At 43.9% G+C, this 16796-nt stretch overlaps 1 protein-coding gene across 1 annotated transcript in view; it reads left to right on the forward strand.

Annotated features, from left to right (window-relative positions):
- Positions 1 to 16796, forward strand: part of LAMA1 (laminin subunit alpha 1) — a 245818-nt gene that overhangs the window by 177839 nt on the left and 51183 nt on the right. Inside the window, exons 38-44 of the mRNA XM_068237202.1 lie at positions 265 to 381; positions 465 to 628; positions 1962 to 2100; positions 6803 to 6905; positions 8444 to 8560; positions 12571 to 12753; positions 13887 to 14041. Coding sequence (XP_068093303.1) covers positions 265 to 381; positions 465 to 628; positions 1962 to 2100; positions 6803 to 6905; positions 8444 to 8560; positions 12571 to 12753; positions 13887 to 14041 — 978 coding nt within the window. The remainder of the gene's footprint in view (positions 1 to 264; positions 382 to 464; positions 629 to 1961; positions 2101 to 6802; positions 6906 to 8443; positions 8561 to 12570; positions 12754 to 13886; positions 14042 to 16796) is intronic.

Genomic DNA, 16796 nt, shown 5'->3' on the forward strand with positions numbered 1-16796 from the left:
CATGAAAGTACAAGATTTGTTCCCCTGAGTAAGCACATGTATTACAGAGACTGTTGATTGAGAACATTGAATTGTGGAGTGTCTACACACAATACAATTCAATATCTGTGCATGATTGGGTTGACTATAGGTGTCTTGAACCATACTGGACTTAAAGAATTGGTTAATAGCTGTGGTGATCATTAGAAAGGAGCGCAATTACATATTTATTTCTAGTAACATTTTAATTATTTAAGCTACAGTATATGTATTTTATATTTGCAGGTGAAAAAGCTGAATCTACAGGAGAATAAGAATAACTCGGTGATGCTGATAGAGGAAGGGCTTGGGCTGGTAGATGAGGCTGTGCTGCTTGCAGAAGACACTATCAATGCCACGTCTGTAAGTGTCGCATTATTTGTCTGCCAGTGATGGTAAAGGGCTATGTAAGTGATGGACTCCTGCTATGTGTATGTTCTCTCCAGGTATTAGAGATGTATAAGGAAGAACTCCTCATGTGGAACACAAAGCTGAGGCACCATGTGGATGAGCTGGTCATGCAGATGGCTAAGCGAGATGCCCTCGACCTGGCCTATAAATCTGAAGATCATGCTGCTGATCTCCTGACACTTTCAGATTCCCTTAACAGGTAATGATTACAGTATAAGTCACCTTTATGGCAAATAACAACAGTATATTGCTGGGTACTATGTTATTTGTTCTGATCATCTTTTAGGCTACTGCTAACATGAGTGCAGTGAGTGATAATCTTGGTATTAGTTCAGACCTTTTTCACATAGTTTTAACTGAAGAACTAAATGTTAATAATACGCTCAGGGGCTTAACAATAGCCCCCGTGACTCCCACCGGGGGAGAGATATATACATTACTTGCTCCAAGAGGCATGGACAGGTTCTCTTCACTCCAGCCCATCGCTGCACCATGTAGCCAGACACCTTGCGGCTCCAGTGTCTGCATGTCACATGACCTGCCTCGAGAGCCACTTGGTGATTGGCTGCATGTCATGTAGGTCGCATCGAGAGCCACTTGGTGATTGGCTGCACGGCAATGAGCTGCACTGAAGAAGAGTGAAGAGGACCTCTCCTGCTGCCATGGGCAGGTAGTGTAGAATGCTTCTCTGCTGCTGCTGCTCTTCATTACATACAGGAGCGGGCCCCTGTGATAGAGATTAGCTGAATACTGGGGGAGGGGTGCAGCCAAAGATCTCGGGGGATGGTGGAAAGACACTTTAGTTATACCCTTATATACACTTATACATACAGCTTTGAATAAAGCACATCTGTATCTTAATGTTTACCCTTAAACAAGACAAGACACAGAACATTTATATTGGCTATTCTCCTGGCGGACTCAGGGTGCACTCTATAGGCAGTAGCAGTGTTAGGGAGTTTTGCCCAAGCTCTCCTCACTGAATAGGTGCTGGCTTACTGAACAGGAAGAGCAGAGATTCGAACCCTGGTCGCCTGTGTCAGAGGCAGAGCCCTCAACCATTATACTGTCCAGCCAGGACAGTTGTCTCTGACCGTGCTATATTACTGTGCTCATTGTTATAGCCCTTGGCATTGTGTGTGTGGCAGCTAAGTGGCTAGTATTCTTGCCCTGCTAGCTTTAAAATGCCAGGTTTGATTCCTAACCAGGACTCTGTCTGCATGGAGTTTGTATGTCCTTCCCATGTCTGCAAGGGTCCCTTCCGGGCTTTAGAGTATAATTTCAAAAAACATAGTAATAGATTAATTGGCTTTCCCCAAACTGTCCCTAGGCAATGTTGGAGGCAATAGCCAATAGAGGATAGATTGTAAGGGATTGAGGGATAATTTGTGATATGAGTTGTTCAGGAACCGGGTACTAGATCTGCAGAAAAAGCGAACTCTATGAAAATGCATAATGATGAAGTGTATCATAATGTTCCCATCTGTTTCTCTGAACTGAAATGTACAAATGAAACCCGTCTTTTGGCTCAGTTCTCTTTCAGATGTGCGGAATACTTCTCTGAATGCCACCAATGCTATACATGCTCACTCTAGCATCAAAAATATGATTGAGCATGCCGAGTCACTTGCTGAGCAGTCAAACTACACCATCACAGAGGCTCTATGTTTAGTAAGTAGCATATGTGTGTCGCTGGCGTCTCGCCTGAACTTTTTTTTTTTCACGGGAACAAATAAAAAATATTCAGTAATTCTTAATAATAATTATATTAGAATAATGTAGTCTTTGATAGACATTATAGTGAATGCATACATCGCTTTCAGTTTGTCTTTGGATTATGCATTAAATAAATTGTACCTTTCAGAATATCCCCCACCTATTTTGTCTTATCGGTTGGTGTTTTTTGGTGTAAAAAAATGTATTCTCCTTGTTTTAGGCTAAGTAGTTTACTATTAAAGATGAGGTTGTTGAAGGGCTTTTTTCACGGTCAATCATTAAAGGATACCCAGGGCCGGCCTTTGACCTGAGCGACCGGTGCAATCGCTCAGGGCGCCGGCTTCCAGGGGGCGCTCCTGTCCCCTGGCCGCATGTTTAAACCTGGAAGCTGCCGCTGCGGCCCCAGCTGGGTCCTCCCGCTCCGCCCCCTGGTGCTGCTGCTGGGGGTGATTGGGGGGGGGGGGGGGCAAGCATGTCCGTGCGGCCGCCGTGATGGAAGAGGGAGCCGCAGCGCGGGGAGGGCAGCCCGACCTCTCCCTCCTTTCCTCTCCAGGCCACCCTCCGTGCTCCCCCCTCCGATGCAGCAGAGAGAACAACTCACCTTAAGGTTTCGATCGCCGGCGCCTCTCACTAGCCGCTGGTATCTTCTACATTAGTCACTGATGCACACTAAACTTCCTGCTTAACAGGAAGTTTAGTGTGTATCAGTAACTATGTAGAAGAGAGTAGACCAGCGGCAAGTGAGAGGCGCCGGCGATCGGAACCAGGGAGGTGAGTTGTTCTCTCTGCTGCATCGGAGGGGGGAGCACGGAGGGTGGCCCGGAGAGGAAGGGAGGGAGAGGTCGGGCTGCCCTCCCTGCGGCTCCCCCCTCCACTATGAGGGGAAAGGAGGAGGGGAGGGGAGGGGGGTACCTACCTACCTACCTACTGTATACTGAGGGCAGCTACCTATCTAACCTATACTAGGGGGCAGCTACCTATCTAACCTATACTGGGGGGCAGCTACCTATCTAACCTATACTGGGGGGCAGCTACCTATCTAACCTATACTGGGGGGCAGCTACCTATCTAACCTATACTGGGGGGCAGCTACCTATCTAACCTATACTGGGGGGCAGCTACCTATCTAACCTATACTGGGGGGCAGCTACCTATCTAACCTATACTGGGGGGCAGCTACCTATCTAACCTATACTGGGGGGCAGCTACCTATCTAACCTATACTGGGGGCAGCTACCTATCTAACCTATACTGGGGGGCAGCTACCTATCTAACCTATACTGGGGGGCAGCTACCTATCTAACCTATACTGGGGGCAACTACCTATCTAATCTATATTGGGGGCAGCTACCTATCTAACCTATATTGCAGGTACCAACCTACCTATCTAACCTATACTGGGGGCACCTACCTATCTAACCTATAGCTGGGACAAATGCCTACCTAACCTATACTGGGGCAAGTATACTGGCTACCTATACTGGGGGCACCTACCTGGCTAACCTATACTGGGGGGAATCTATAGCTGGCTACCTTTACTGGGTCACCTATGCCTGGCTACCTATACGGGGGGGGGGGGGGGGGGGACTTATAGCTATATGTCAGGAATCAGGATGGTCGGAGACACGCTGAGCCTCAGGCTGCTGCAGAGAAGCGCGCAGCACGTGTGCCACTCAGCCCTGTGACAATGTCCTGAGTGACGCCGAGTCCTTCTCTCCTGCTCCCACAATCCTGGCACCTACACTGGCACTAAGCCCCCCCCCATTAGTGTATGTGTGTGGTGCACTCACACGCGAAGAGGATGAATGTAGGGGGGGGGGGCACCAAAATCTGGTTACGCTCAGGGCGCTGTGAAACCTAAGGCCGGCCCTGAGGATACCTGAGGTGACATGTGACATAATGAGATAGACATGTATATGTACAGTGCCTTTTTTTTCTTTCTCTGCCTGAAAGAGTTAAACATCAGGTATGTAAGTGGCAGTTCCTCTTTGAGTCAGGACTGAGTCAGACTACACTGATAAGAAATTACAACTATAAAACACTTTCCTAGTGGAAAATGGCTTCTGAGAGCAGGAAAGAGATAAAAAGGGTCAATAGTTCATAGATTTTAGCTCTGGCATACTTCAATGAATGTGCCATTGAGCAAAAACAATAAAACAGTAAAAACTTAAAAAGTAGATGTAAATATAAAATAAAACTGTGGAATATCTTTAAAAAATAATTTTTAGGAGAAGGAGGATAGATAAAATTGTTTATTTCATTAGTTTATTTTCACCGTGGGTGTCCTTTAACCTCCTGAGCATTACGTCGCTCTGGAGGTTTTATAGTTTTAGAGTCCCCCATGAATAATTTGTGATCCAATGGGTGCAACAGCTTTAGCTAGCACTAGGCTAGCTAGTATAGGTAACCGGCACCCCCGGATCGCCCCCAATCCCCCGATGCAGCCACTTAATACATTACCCAGCCTGGCTCCAGCGATCGCTGCCTCCCGCACAGCTTCGGTCTTCTCTATGGGGAGGATCATACATGTTGTCACCGACGTCATGACGTCATGCGCAGACCCGATCCTCCCCATAGAGAAGACTAGAGCTGTGCAGGAAGCAGCGATCGCTGGAGCCAGGCTGGGTAATGTATTAAGTGGCTGGATCGGGGGATTGGGGGCGATCAGGGGTTGCCGGCTACCTATACTAGCTAGCCTAGTGCTAGCTAAAGCTGTTGCACCCATTGGATCACGTACATTATTAATGGGGGATTCCTGAGGCCAGAGAGCGGTATGCCCGACACAGGGTCTGACATACCGCTAAGCAGGTTAATAGAGATAGCCTTATAGGGACCCTGAGCTGTTGCTTAAAAAGAAAACTGGACTGACCAGGGGCTTCCTCCAGCCCACCATAACCCGCAAGGTCCCTGGCATCCTCCTGGCCCCCTCCACTGTTCCGCTGCCGGCTCCAGTAACATGCCTACTTTGGGTGAAGTTGCTTATGCTCGCCCCCGCTGCGTAGGCCCCCATATGTGACATTGTTATATTAGAAGGTTTCTATTCATCCTCCTTGGAGAGCTGACCATTGGAAGCCTATTCACCCCCAGGAGTGGCTTACTGAGGTCTCACAACAGTCTTTAGTGCCAAAGAAGCGATAGGGTTTTGCACCATTGAGTCACATGATCTTAGGAATGTAAGCTCTTCTATTCCTGAGCTTGTACTAGTATATTTGCCATCATGAGACAAATTCTTCATGGAGATGTATAATTAAATGAATGCATTTAACAGCAATGAAAGCTCTTGAGAAATATCTGAATCCATTCTTCTAGTATTCAGAGACAGTCATGGGTGGGTAATGCATTTCCTGTAAGAGAAGTAGAACCTGAACGAGCAATCGTATTCCATTATTCGCAATTTCAGTTGTAAGTAAGCAAAGCTCTTTTCATGGTGAAAGAATGAAAACTTCTTTAGACTCTTTTACCGGCAAGCAGTTGACAATCAGCTCTTGCTGTACTATGATATTAGAAGTGAAAACATTTACTGGAAATAGAGAATGCATTATACAACATTTATTACTGCCACTTTATTGCTATTTATTGTTATAATGTTAGTCTTATTTATCTTCATTTGTACGTTACCTTGTACATTTACCATTTCAGATATCGAATCCCTATCGCAGATATATTTTTAGTGAATACTACCTATAAGCAACTTATTTATTTTTTTATTTTTTCAATTAAAGCACACCTCCTTTTTCCACCTGAGTGGAAAATGGAGGCTGACATATTTATTTCCTTTTCAACAGTGCAAATTGCCTGGCTGTCCGGCTGATCAACTGCCTCTAATACTTTCAACGTAGACCCTGAACAAGCATGCAGATCACATGTTTTACAGAAGTCTGACTAGATTAGCTGCATGAACTGAACAAACTTACCTTAGGCTGAAATCCCACACTCATGCTAGAATGGAGCACACGCAGCAATGGAGCTTTTGTACAGCAGCCCCTGACTCCTCGGCCAGCGATCCGTTTGGTGGATCGAGTTGGCCGTTAGCTGGGCAAGAGCGTTATTCTTTCCACTCACCTCTTTGTCGCGTGGCATCACTCACTCATCATTCTGTCATCCTTCCACCCCTCGCACATAGTGACAGAACGTGTCGCTAGCTTGCAGGCTAGTGATGCCTCTGTACAGTGTCGGCCTTGCACTGTTGCATGAGGTATCAGGTAACAACCTCTCGCTGGAGACATTAATTGTGCTTATGTGCAGGGCTTAATCAAAAATATTCTAATTGGATTTGTATCAAAACTATTAAGTGGCCACGGGACACCGCATGATACAAGTACAAGCCAAAAGGGAAAATGTAGTGGTCTCACATGGTCACTTTGAGAAAACGATATTATTATTGTTTCTCTATAAGACTGCATGAGACCGCTTTATTTTCCCTTTTAGTTTCTACTTGGATTAGCTTGCATGCTTGTTACTGTTGCAGGCGTTTAGGTGTGTGATTCAGACACTACTGCAGTTCAGTAGGACTGCCAGGCAATCAGTGTTGTTTAAAAGGAAATAAATAGGTTTGCAAGTAGCCCGGATGTCTTTCCAGTCATGTATTTTAGAATTTGAATGCCTTGATTTATTTTCCATTTATAAAATATCATTGTTTTTCTTTACCTGGCCACAGGTTTCTGGACAGAATGGATCTTTAGATGTTGCATCCAAGGAGACCATGGCGTTCAGCTCACACCTGCTAAATGAAACCAAGATCTTAAGACGCAACACAGAAGGTATTTAATATGTGTTACCTTACCTTGCACACTATCCGGGCGAACGAAAGTCAGACTGCATACATGTATTGCTATGATTTTATCTTGAGGTCAGCATATATTTTTTAAGTGTAGCTGTTATGACTTCGATGTGATTACCAGATTTACTTGGAGTATGAGCTCAAGGTAACTTTACATTTTAAAGGACAACTGTAGCAAGAGCTATATAGAGGCTGCCATACGTACTTCCCCCTTAAGCAATACCAGTTGCCTGGCAGCCCTGCTGATCTATTTGGATGCAGTTGCGTCTAAATACCACCAGAAACAAGCATGCAGCTAATCTTGTCAGTTCCGACATTAATGTCGGAAACACCTGATCTGCTGCATGCTTGTTCAGGGTCTATGGCTAAAATTATTAGAGTCAGAGGATCAGCAGTATAGCCAGGCAACTGGTATTGCTTAAAAGGAAAAAAAAACATGGCAGCCTCCCTACAGTTGTCCTTTAATGTTTGTAGCAACTCTGTCCCCTGTGCCCACACACTTTGCCTGGTTTCTATGCTAATAGCAAGCTTCCTCTACACTGCTTTCACGGTGTACTTAGTAGTAAACAACTTGAACGCAAAGGCGAAAGCATGAATTGTATCTATAGTTCTAACCTTAAAGAGAATGTTAAGCAAATTTAAAGTTGGCAGTTACTTACCTGGGGCTTCCTCCATCCCCCTGAAGCCCTCCTGGTCTCTTGCCATCATTACATAGTGCTCCATTCCCCCGTTGTCCCTTCCGAAAGCTGGATGACTCCGTGAGTTGTCGGCCATTATGAAAGCGCTGGCGGCTCATCCCCTCAATTGTGCTTTCATGGTCAGGAGCAATTTTTATTGACTGCATTTTTTTTGTTTTTTTTTTGGGGGGGGGGGGGGTTGAAAGGTACAGAGCAGTGCAGAGTGACAGCAAGGGACCGGAAGGACTTCAGAGGGCTAGAAAAAGCCCCAGGTAAGTAAGTGGCCACTACATTTCACTTAAAATTCCTTAAAATATATCTTTCCGGGAATCCCTCAGTCTTAGATTTTGTTTAAAAGCTAAAAACATAATATCAAAGTTGTTTTTTTTTTTTTTTTTTTGTCTCAGGTGATCAAGACCAGTTTTACATCTTTTACTGCCCCCATATCAAACTATTATTTAGACCCTTTAAGTATTTACCTTTACAGTGAGAAAAAGAAAAAGGTACACAGCCTAGGTCTATGTAGGCTTGGGACTATGGTATGCATTATTATTACTCATTTATAATGCACCATCATCTTCCTTAGAGTTGTACAATTTAATTGGTAGACATTCCTACCTCCTTCATCCCTGCAATGCTAACGATGTTCAAATTGGTCTTACTATTGAAAATGACCTTCTTATAGCTAGCTTTGACTCTTTGTCATTGCCAGCTCTTACGTAATTTCATTTCCAGTGAAACACAATGTCAGTTTTTATAAAGGTAGACTTGTATCGCTCATCTTAGCTTTTTCCTCTGGAAGGTGAAATCCAATTTCAGAGTCCATTGTTTGCTCCCATAGGCCTTGTGTCTCATTTGAATGGACTGAAGACAAAAGTGGATGAGATACAGAAACGTACCCGTGTGTTTACTGGACAGATAAAGGAGCAGCTCCGTGCTCTGAGGACCCTTCCGAATGGTGAGTAAATTATCACTTGTCTTCAAGCTCCCAGCTTTCTAGTCTCTATGGAAAGGACTGTTTATTGCTGTCGTCTTGTATCCTATAGCGTTGTGTAGTTTTGTAATTCTTCCAGTGAAGACAATGAGACAATAACGTCCTGTGGATTTTCCCTAAAGATTAAAATATTTACAAAGGAAGTCTTCAATATGTCAGCATATTACAACATATAGGTTTTTATAGCTGCAGCACATAAAGATCAGAGGAATGAAAAAGCCTTACACATGGTAACCTAAATATAGAGAAAACTAGTAGGAATAAAGGCCAACTCCATAACTCGCTTGTCTTATTAGGGAAAATAGAAATGATGGGACTGTTATACATATCCAGACATAAGGGACCAAGGAGTATATAAAACTAAATGCAAGGGCTTTAAAGGACAGCTGACCTGAGAGGTATATGGAGGCTGCCATATTTATTTCCTTTAAACAATATTAAATAATAATATGCATGAGTAGTGTCTGAATTACACACCTGAAGCAAGCATGTGGCAAAAGTCAAACATCTAATCTGCAGGATCAGCAGGACAGCCAGGCAATCTGCATTGTTTAAAAGGAAATAAATATGGAGGCCTCCATATCCCTTTCAGGCTAGTTGTCCTTTAAAGGCAAAACAACTAGAAGGAAAATGTGCACATAGCCACTTTATTCAATGTTAAAAGCGTGCCTTAAAGGACACCTGAAGTAAGAGAGATATGGAGGCTGCCATATTTATTCTGGTTCTGGATAGATGTACAGCAACAGGTCTTTATAAAACATATTATTACCTAGCTCTGACTGCATATAATTGGCAATGTATGTCTAACAGGCATATAAAATAACATTTAACCATTTAAACAACTACCATAATCATGTACACTCTATTTAAAGGAACCCTGAGCTTTTGGACTTTGCAATTTGGACTTACCTGGGGCTTCCTCCAGGAGGAGACCCCCAAGGTCTCCCGGTGTTTACCTGGCTCCTCTCCCGGTCCCACTGGCAGCTCCGTTAATTGACAACTTCAACATGAAGTCGCCCGTGCGTGCTCACGCTATGCATCATCACTCCGGCCGGCGTGCGAGTCCTGCATATGCACAGTTTTCTAAGACTGAACTGCGCATGCGCAGGACTCTCATTACAGACCCTGTCGGCTGAAGTAGCTGATTAACGGAGCCACCAGTGGGACCGGGAGAGGAACCACAAGGACACTGGGGGACATAGCAGGTTACGTGGGGGGGAGGAGGAGGCTGGAGAAAGCCGCAGGTAAGTCTAAGTTGTGATTTTGAGAAGAGCTCAGGGTCCCTTTAAGGAGGGCAGGCATGAAAATAATGCAACACAGTGTAGAGAGCACGCTGAGGCGAAATTTATCAATTGCTATAAACTGCTGTTTTAACCATCTGAGACTGTCAGTTTGAAGAACAAGTGAAGCTCCAAAATCTTGGCTTTGTGGTTTAAAGAAAACCTGAACTGAAAATTAAAAGACAAAATAAACATACACAAGTCATACTTACCTCCTGTGTAGTCTACTCCTCAATCTATTTTTCCTCTCCTGCACCCTGTTTGTCCACTGTGATCAATGGAATTCTCCGTCCTCCATTTTGAAAATGGCCATTACCCCCATAATAGCTTCCTGGTCAGCACACTGTTAAACTGTAACATCGCCCACTTAAGCCATAGGGAAACATGGACACATCAGTTCTCAGCTGTAACTGACAGCAACTGATATATAACTGACAGCAACTGATATATTTCAGTTCTGACAAAATGTTGTCAGATCTGGAAGGGATCACTGTAAGAAGAAAATGGTGAGCTTCTGAGAGGAACTGATGTCAAGGTAACTACGTAATGTTCATTTGAAGTTACCTCATGTGTTTATTTTAAATAATTTTGCTCAGTACAGGTTCTCATTAAGGTAAGTTACCACTTAAGCGCTCCTCCTTGATTTCATCAGCTATTAAGATCCATAGAGGCACTCGTCAGAGGTGTCCGCTGTCTCCTGCTATATTTGCTCTAGTTATTGAGCCACTGGCAAACCAACTACATCCAACGCAAATATCCAAGGCTACAAAAAAGGGACCCATGAATATAAGCTGAGCATGTTTGCGGACAATGTTTTCATGACGCTAATCAATCCTGCCATATCTGACCCAAAATTGTAAAAAAAAATCTACAAGAGTCTATTTCAGCGCTTAAACTCATCAAGCTGATTCTGATTCTCATACCAGTTGGGCACGTACATTTTAGGAAAGTCCAATGTTCTTAAAAAGCTTGGTAGGTCCTCCATAGTGTTCAGAACTGCTGTATATCCTCTTTTAGTAACATTCAGGGCAAACAGGAACTGCCACTTATATTATGAGCCAAGTTCCTGTAGAAAATGTATTAAAGGGGTTTAGCACTCTACTATTTAGCTAGTGTGATCAAGTACAATTCTTTGTCCTGTATAAACAAATCATGGAATCTTTAAAGGATATCTTGCCCTGGGTGTGTGCAGCCCTAATAATGTCCTCTTTCAGTTGAAAAGACATCATGTAACATATTAAATCTCTGGGAGGATCATTGTCTCCTTCTCCAGGTCTAATGCCTGGTACACAACATACAATTCCACTTTAGATAGATGGGTCAAATAGATAATTTCCAACAGGTCCGATCTGATTTCCAATCGTTTTTCTGATCGATTTTCTGATCACTTCTATACAAAATTGATCAGAAAAAACGATTGGAAATCAGATCGGACCTGTTGGAAATGATCTATTTGACCCATCTATCTAATGAGAAATTGTATGGTGTGGAGCAGGCATAAGTGCTCTATGCACACTAACAAAGTCTATGGCTTCATCTTTGGGCCTACCCAGGAGTTCACCGAATATGGATGATAAAACTGCTTTTATGTTTGCAGCAGTAACTGACTCGGTGAGTCCCTTAACTCTGATTGTTGCCCAGCATGTCTAACTCCTCCAGATACCTGTTGTGCTCAAGAAGTTTAAGATTGTGTGAAATGGTGGCTGTCAGAGTCCATTCTAGCTTCAGATCTTTTTTAGAGCCTTCTTGCTCAATTGCTGTCAGTCTGGATGTCAGGGCTGTCATGTCTTCTCTGACTTTGGCAATCACTACTGATATGGAGGACTTATTATTCTCAGCACAAATCTGCCATAGTCGGTAAGTCTGCTTTGGGGCTTTGAAATCTGCTTACCTTTGTCAGGCAAATGTTCAGATGTAGCTGAGGTAGAGGGCAAGTTCAAGTGGGTTACATAATTATTAGGGTTGAAAAAGACATATGTCCATCGACATCAGCGCCATCTTGCTTGATCCGCTTTTCTGCTTCTTAACCGTCTGCGTTCTGAGGATCTCTGGGACCATTTTCCCAATTTGAGTTTGGAACTCCATTTAAGACTTAGACTGGGCCTGTGTTCTAATCATCATACCCTAAGGCTGTTTGAGGTAGAATTGTCTGTTCTACCTCACGGCTTCAGCTGCTTTGGGTCAGCTCTTACACGTCCACCATCTTGGAATGGTACATCTTTTTATTTTCACGTATCAGCCTGATTCCTTTTAAAATTTGCCTTGTTCAATTTTGGACTTAGTTGGACTTGAGAAATTTCCATAGACATTTTTACATGTAACATGTCTGTAAAGTTCTGAAAGCAATGGATGAATGTTTCTCATAGATAGGATTGCCATCAGGAATTTACAACCAGTACTTCTGTAGGGGGCTTCAATAATTGTCAAAGACCCCCACTGCTTGGTCATGACAGTAAAACAAATTTTATGTTATAAGGCTGCCACAAAAATGTGATTATTTTGATCTAATATGCCTAAAATAAAGGATAACCTCGATATGGTCTGATGCATCCTCGGCGAGGCGTGCAAATGTTTTCAACTTAAGAGCAGGCAATTTTAATACACCAAGTTAAGTTTGCTGGGTGTCTAATGTTCTCCAGTATTAGTCAGCTCTAGAGAACCACATTGTGACAAATGAATTCTTTTACTTTGCAGATACAAGTGCCAAACTGCAAGAGGCTAAAGATCTCGCTTTGTCTGCAAATTCCACCACAGCCAGTACCCTGCATCATATCATAAATTTCAATCATAAGTTGACCAATGCCACTTCTACATTGTCCAGGGTGAATGACACATTGAAGAGGACTAATGAGCTTCTAGTTGACTCCTCAAAAGCAGGTATGGAACCAAGGAGACATTTATAATATTGTGCTTAAATCATTAGAATAAATAGCCACCATACCAAAATTGTACAACTTCTGGGCTATGCACAACTTCTCTGGAGGCAATAAAAAGCACTTATGATTGTTGTAACCACCCATTACAGCACCCATTATTATTTTACAACATGTGGAAATATCTGTACAGGATTAGAGACTCATAACTCTCCTTTCTGTGAGAGAAGGTTGAGGAAATTGTGTATACACCATTGTGAAGTAACACAAGGAGCTCTTTTGTATAAAACAAAGAGTACTTGGTATCCCATCCCTTGGAACTCTGCCAGGTAAAGCCCATTACACTTATGATGCCAAATGAATCTGAAAATGTCACTACTTGACTGGACTAAACTAGCAAATCAGTGACAGGGAATATATATAATGGCAAGCTGGTCCTGAGCAGTATTGCAGAGACTGTAACCTATAGAGTGACTACAGTGGGCAGATGTCTCAGTGAGAGCAATGGGGTGGTGAGGTAATACTCTGCCTCGTCAAATCTCTAAACTTGTATCTACATGAAATGTTCTTTTATAATTCCTTGTATTGTGACCAGGCTCTACAGAACCATACAGCACCAGTTTAAGAGAAAGTTGGTCATTTCTTAAAGGGAGGAAGAAAGCTTTCAGAAGCTTATGCTCTTTCTTGACATCTGTTATACAAAGTTTAAAAAAGTCATACATGGATCTCTGAATTCTTTTTGCATTACATGTCTAATCATGAGTAAGCACATGTAGTAAAATATACACAAGTTATGTGTCTGATTTTTTTGCCTTTTTTGTAATAAATGCCATGAAAGGGCAGAAGCTCCTGAGATCATTCTTCATCATAAGCATGTGTTCCAGGAAAGCAAAGGTCTTCCACCTTATTACAATCAGTTTAGGTGTCCATAGCTAGAACAGTGTTTGTCATACTCTCCACTCCACAATCTGGTCACAGGCCTGGCAAGTCTGTAGGTGCACCAATGTGCCAACCACACTCCAAAAGCAGTTTTCAAAAGAATTCAGCATGGGGCTCTAGATTACAGGCTTACCGCTGCTCTCTAATCTTGTATATTTCCATTCCACTATGTAATATCGTGTCCTGTCATTGTTATAGCTGTATCAGCAGAAAGCAGAATAAGGGAGGTGGAGACTCAAGCTAACATTCTGATGGACAGACTGAAACCACTGAAGCTGCTTGAGGAAAATCTGAGCAGAAATCTTTCCGAAATAAAGGAGCTGATTAATCAAGCCCGGAAGCAGGCTGCATCGGTGAGACACATTAAAGGTCGCACACTAACCAAGACGTACAATCTGTTTATATAAAATTTTAACTTAAGACGTGTTTTGGATTGAGCTGGGAAAGGTTTGGAATTCTTTCAAGGTCACTGATGGAGACACCACCAGCATTAAGAACATGGCAGAGCTTTTGGCCTATAAAACTCAATGTTATGGGTACCATACATGTGGTACTGAGATTAACGCTTGGTTGGTCAGTTGCATAACGCATGTGTTATAATGAGTGTGATTTGGACATAGATTTTAATATAAAGGCAGCATGCAGCGAATTACAATAACATGATCAGTTACAACACAGTACTTTGAACAGCCCCATGGAATTGTATGGGCAGTCAGTTGACATGCATAATCCAATCAAATTAGTCGCGCCACTGATCCAAACACATCTGATTCAGACCTGAAAAATAAATATGGACAAGCGGGTCTCCTCATAGCGAGTATTGCCTCATAATAGTACACCCTAGTGCTTAACACACACTGTGTGAGGGAAACGCTATCACCAGAGGGCAGGGGATCACACCCCCCCCCCCCTCTCACTCCCCCGCTCACCGGATGGCTTCTTTCAAGTTTGCACATCAAAATATCAAACATTAAATCCGGCTGCGTCTACACTTTTAAACTCAGCTCTCCTCTCCCTGTGTGATGGGAGGCGGCTGCTGTGTGATGGGGAAGGGGGCAGATGCAGCTTCTGTGTGACCGGGAGGCAGCTGCAGCTGCTGTGTAACGGGGGGGGGGCAGCTGCTTATGGCTGTGTGATTGGGGGTGGGGGGGGGGGGGGTTACAGCTTCTGTGTGACTGGGGAGTTGCTTATGGCTTTGTGATTGGGGGGGGGGGGGGGGGTTATGGCTTCTGTGTGACTGGGGAGCTGCTGCTGCTGGCTGTGTGATGGGTGCTGCTGCTGCTGTGTGAGGGGGGTGCTGCTGCTTGTGCTGCTGCTCCAGCCAGCAGCAGCACAAGCAGCAGCACCCCCCCTGCACGCAGCCAGCAGCAGCACAAGCCCCCAGCACAGAGCCAGCAGCAGCACAAGCCCCCAGCACACAGCAAGCAGCAGCAGCAGCACCCATCACACAGCAGCAGCAGCACCCATCACACAGCCAGCAGCAGCAGCTCCCCAGTCACACAGAAGCCATACCCCCCCCCCCCCCCCCAATCACACAGCCATAAGCAACTCCCCAGTCACACAGAAGCTGTTAAACCCCCCCCCCCCCCCCCCCCCCCCAATCACACAGCCATAAGCAGCTGCCCCCAGTCACGCTGCAGCTGCCTCCCCGGTCACACAGAAGCTGCATCTGCCCCCTTCCCCATCACACAGCAGCCGCCTCCCATCACACAGGGAGAGGAGAGCTGAGTTTAAAAGTGTAGACGCAGCCGGATTTAATGTTTGATATTTTGATGTGCAAACTTGAAAGAAGCCATCCGGTGAGCTGGGGAGTGAGAGGGGGGTGTGTGATCCCCTGCCCTCTGGTGATAGCGTTTCCCTCACACAGTGTGTGTTAAGCACTAGGGTGTACTGTTATGAGGCAATACTCGCTATGAGGAGACCCGCTTGTCCATATTTATTTTTCAGATCTGAATCAGATGTGTTTGGATCAGTGGCGCGACTAATTTGATTGGATTATTTCACTGGGATTGTCTCTGTGTTTAGTCAGCAGCCAGCATAGAAGTATCGTGAGGACTGAGCGCAACATCACGGTGAAAATGTTCAGTTGAGATGCATAGTTACTCTGCAACGCAACTGAGCTCTGTGAACCAGTCTTAATTTTTTTCTGTGTTTGATTCAGTTTCTTTTATTAATTTGCCAGAAAAATAAAGATATTTAATTTTACATTCCATTTCATCCAATGTTTATTTCTACCTTAAATCCAAAGTAAAAGACTTATGGGTCATGGAAAGAAAAAAATGGAGACCAAGAGAAAAAAAGACAAAAATTATCATGTTTGCTCTGACCAGAATTGAAGTAAAATTGCCATGTGTCTGACCTTCTTTAGAGGCTGCACACAATCAGTGTTGAAGGACCTAATTTTCAGTTAGGGTGCTGTGGGAAAAGAGGGGGGTGGTACCAGTAAAATTCAAATGCATTCAAACTGTTGGCAACTCAGGTGATATTTTCCATGACCATATTAGCTAGATGCATATTCAGCTATCATATATGAGTCTAATATGTATGATTTCCTTTCACTATAATTAAAAGTAACACCATATTACGGTATGTTACTTCTTAAAGGAAGTCTAGAGTCATTAAAAAACAACAGATACTTACCTATGGAAAGGGAAGGCTATAGGTCCTAATGAGCCTTCCTGTTTTTCTCACAGTCTCAGCCTTCCAGCACTGGATCCCAATGGGTCGGAGACTGCTCTCTGCTCTAGGCTTCGGAAGTCTTTGGGAGCCTGAGTGCTCCTGAAGATGGACCGCTCTGTACTGCCCATGCGCAAGCATGCTGTCTCATGTGCTCGTGCATGTGCAGTATGGAGCTGCCCATCTTCGGGAGCTATCAGGCTCCTTAAAACTTCCAAAGACTTCCACGGCAGGAGATTTGAACCAGGGATCCAGCGCTGGAACACGGGGACTGTGAGAGGAAGGGAGGTATCAGGGTTTTTTTTTGTTTTGCTTTTTTTACAATGACTTCAGACTTACTTTAATATATTGCTTGATCCTTGTTAACGTTCAAGGTGATGATCTGAAGTTGAATTATAAGAGAAATAGAATTGTTCTCAGGGAATGTAACAC

Source organism: Hyperolius riggenbachi, chromosome 5 (genome assembly GCF_040937935.1).
Source record: "Hyperolius riggenbachi isolate aHypRig1 chromosome 5, aHypRig1.pri, whole genome shotgun sequence".
Classification (NCBI taxonomy): Eukaryota; Metazoa; Chordata; class Amphibia; order Anura; family Hyperoliidae; genus Hyperolius; species Hyperolius riggenbachi.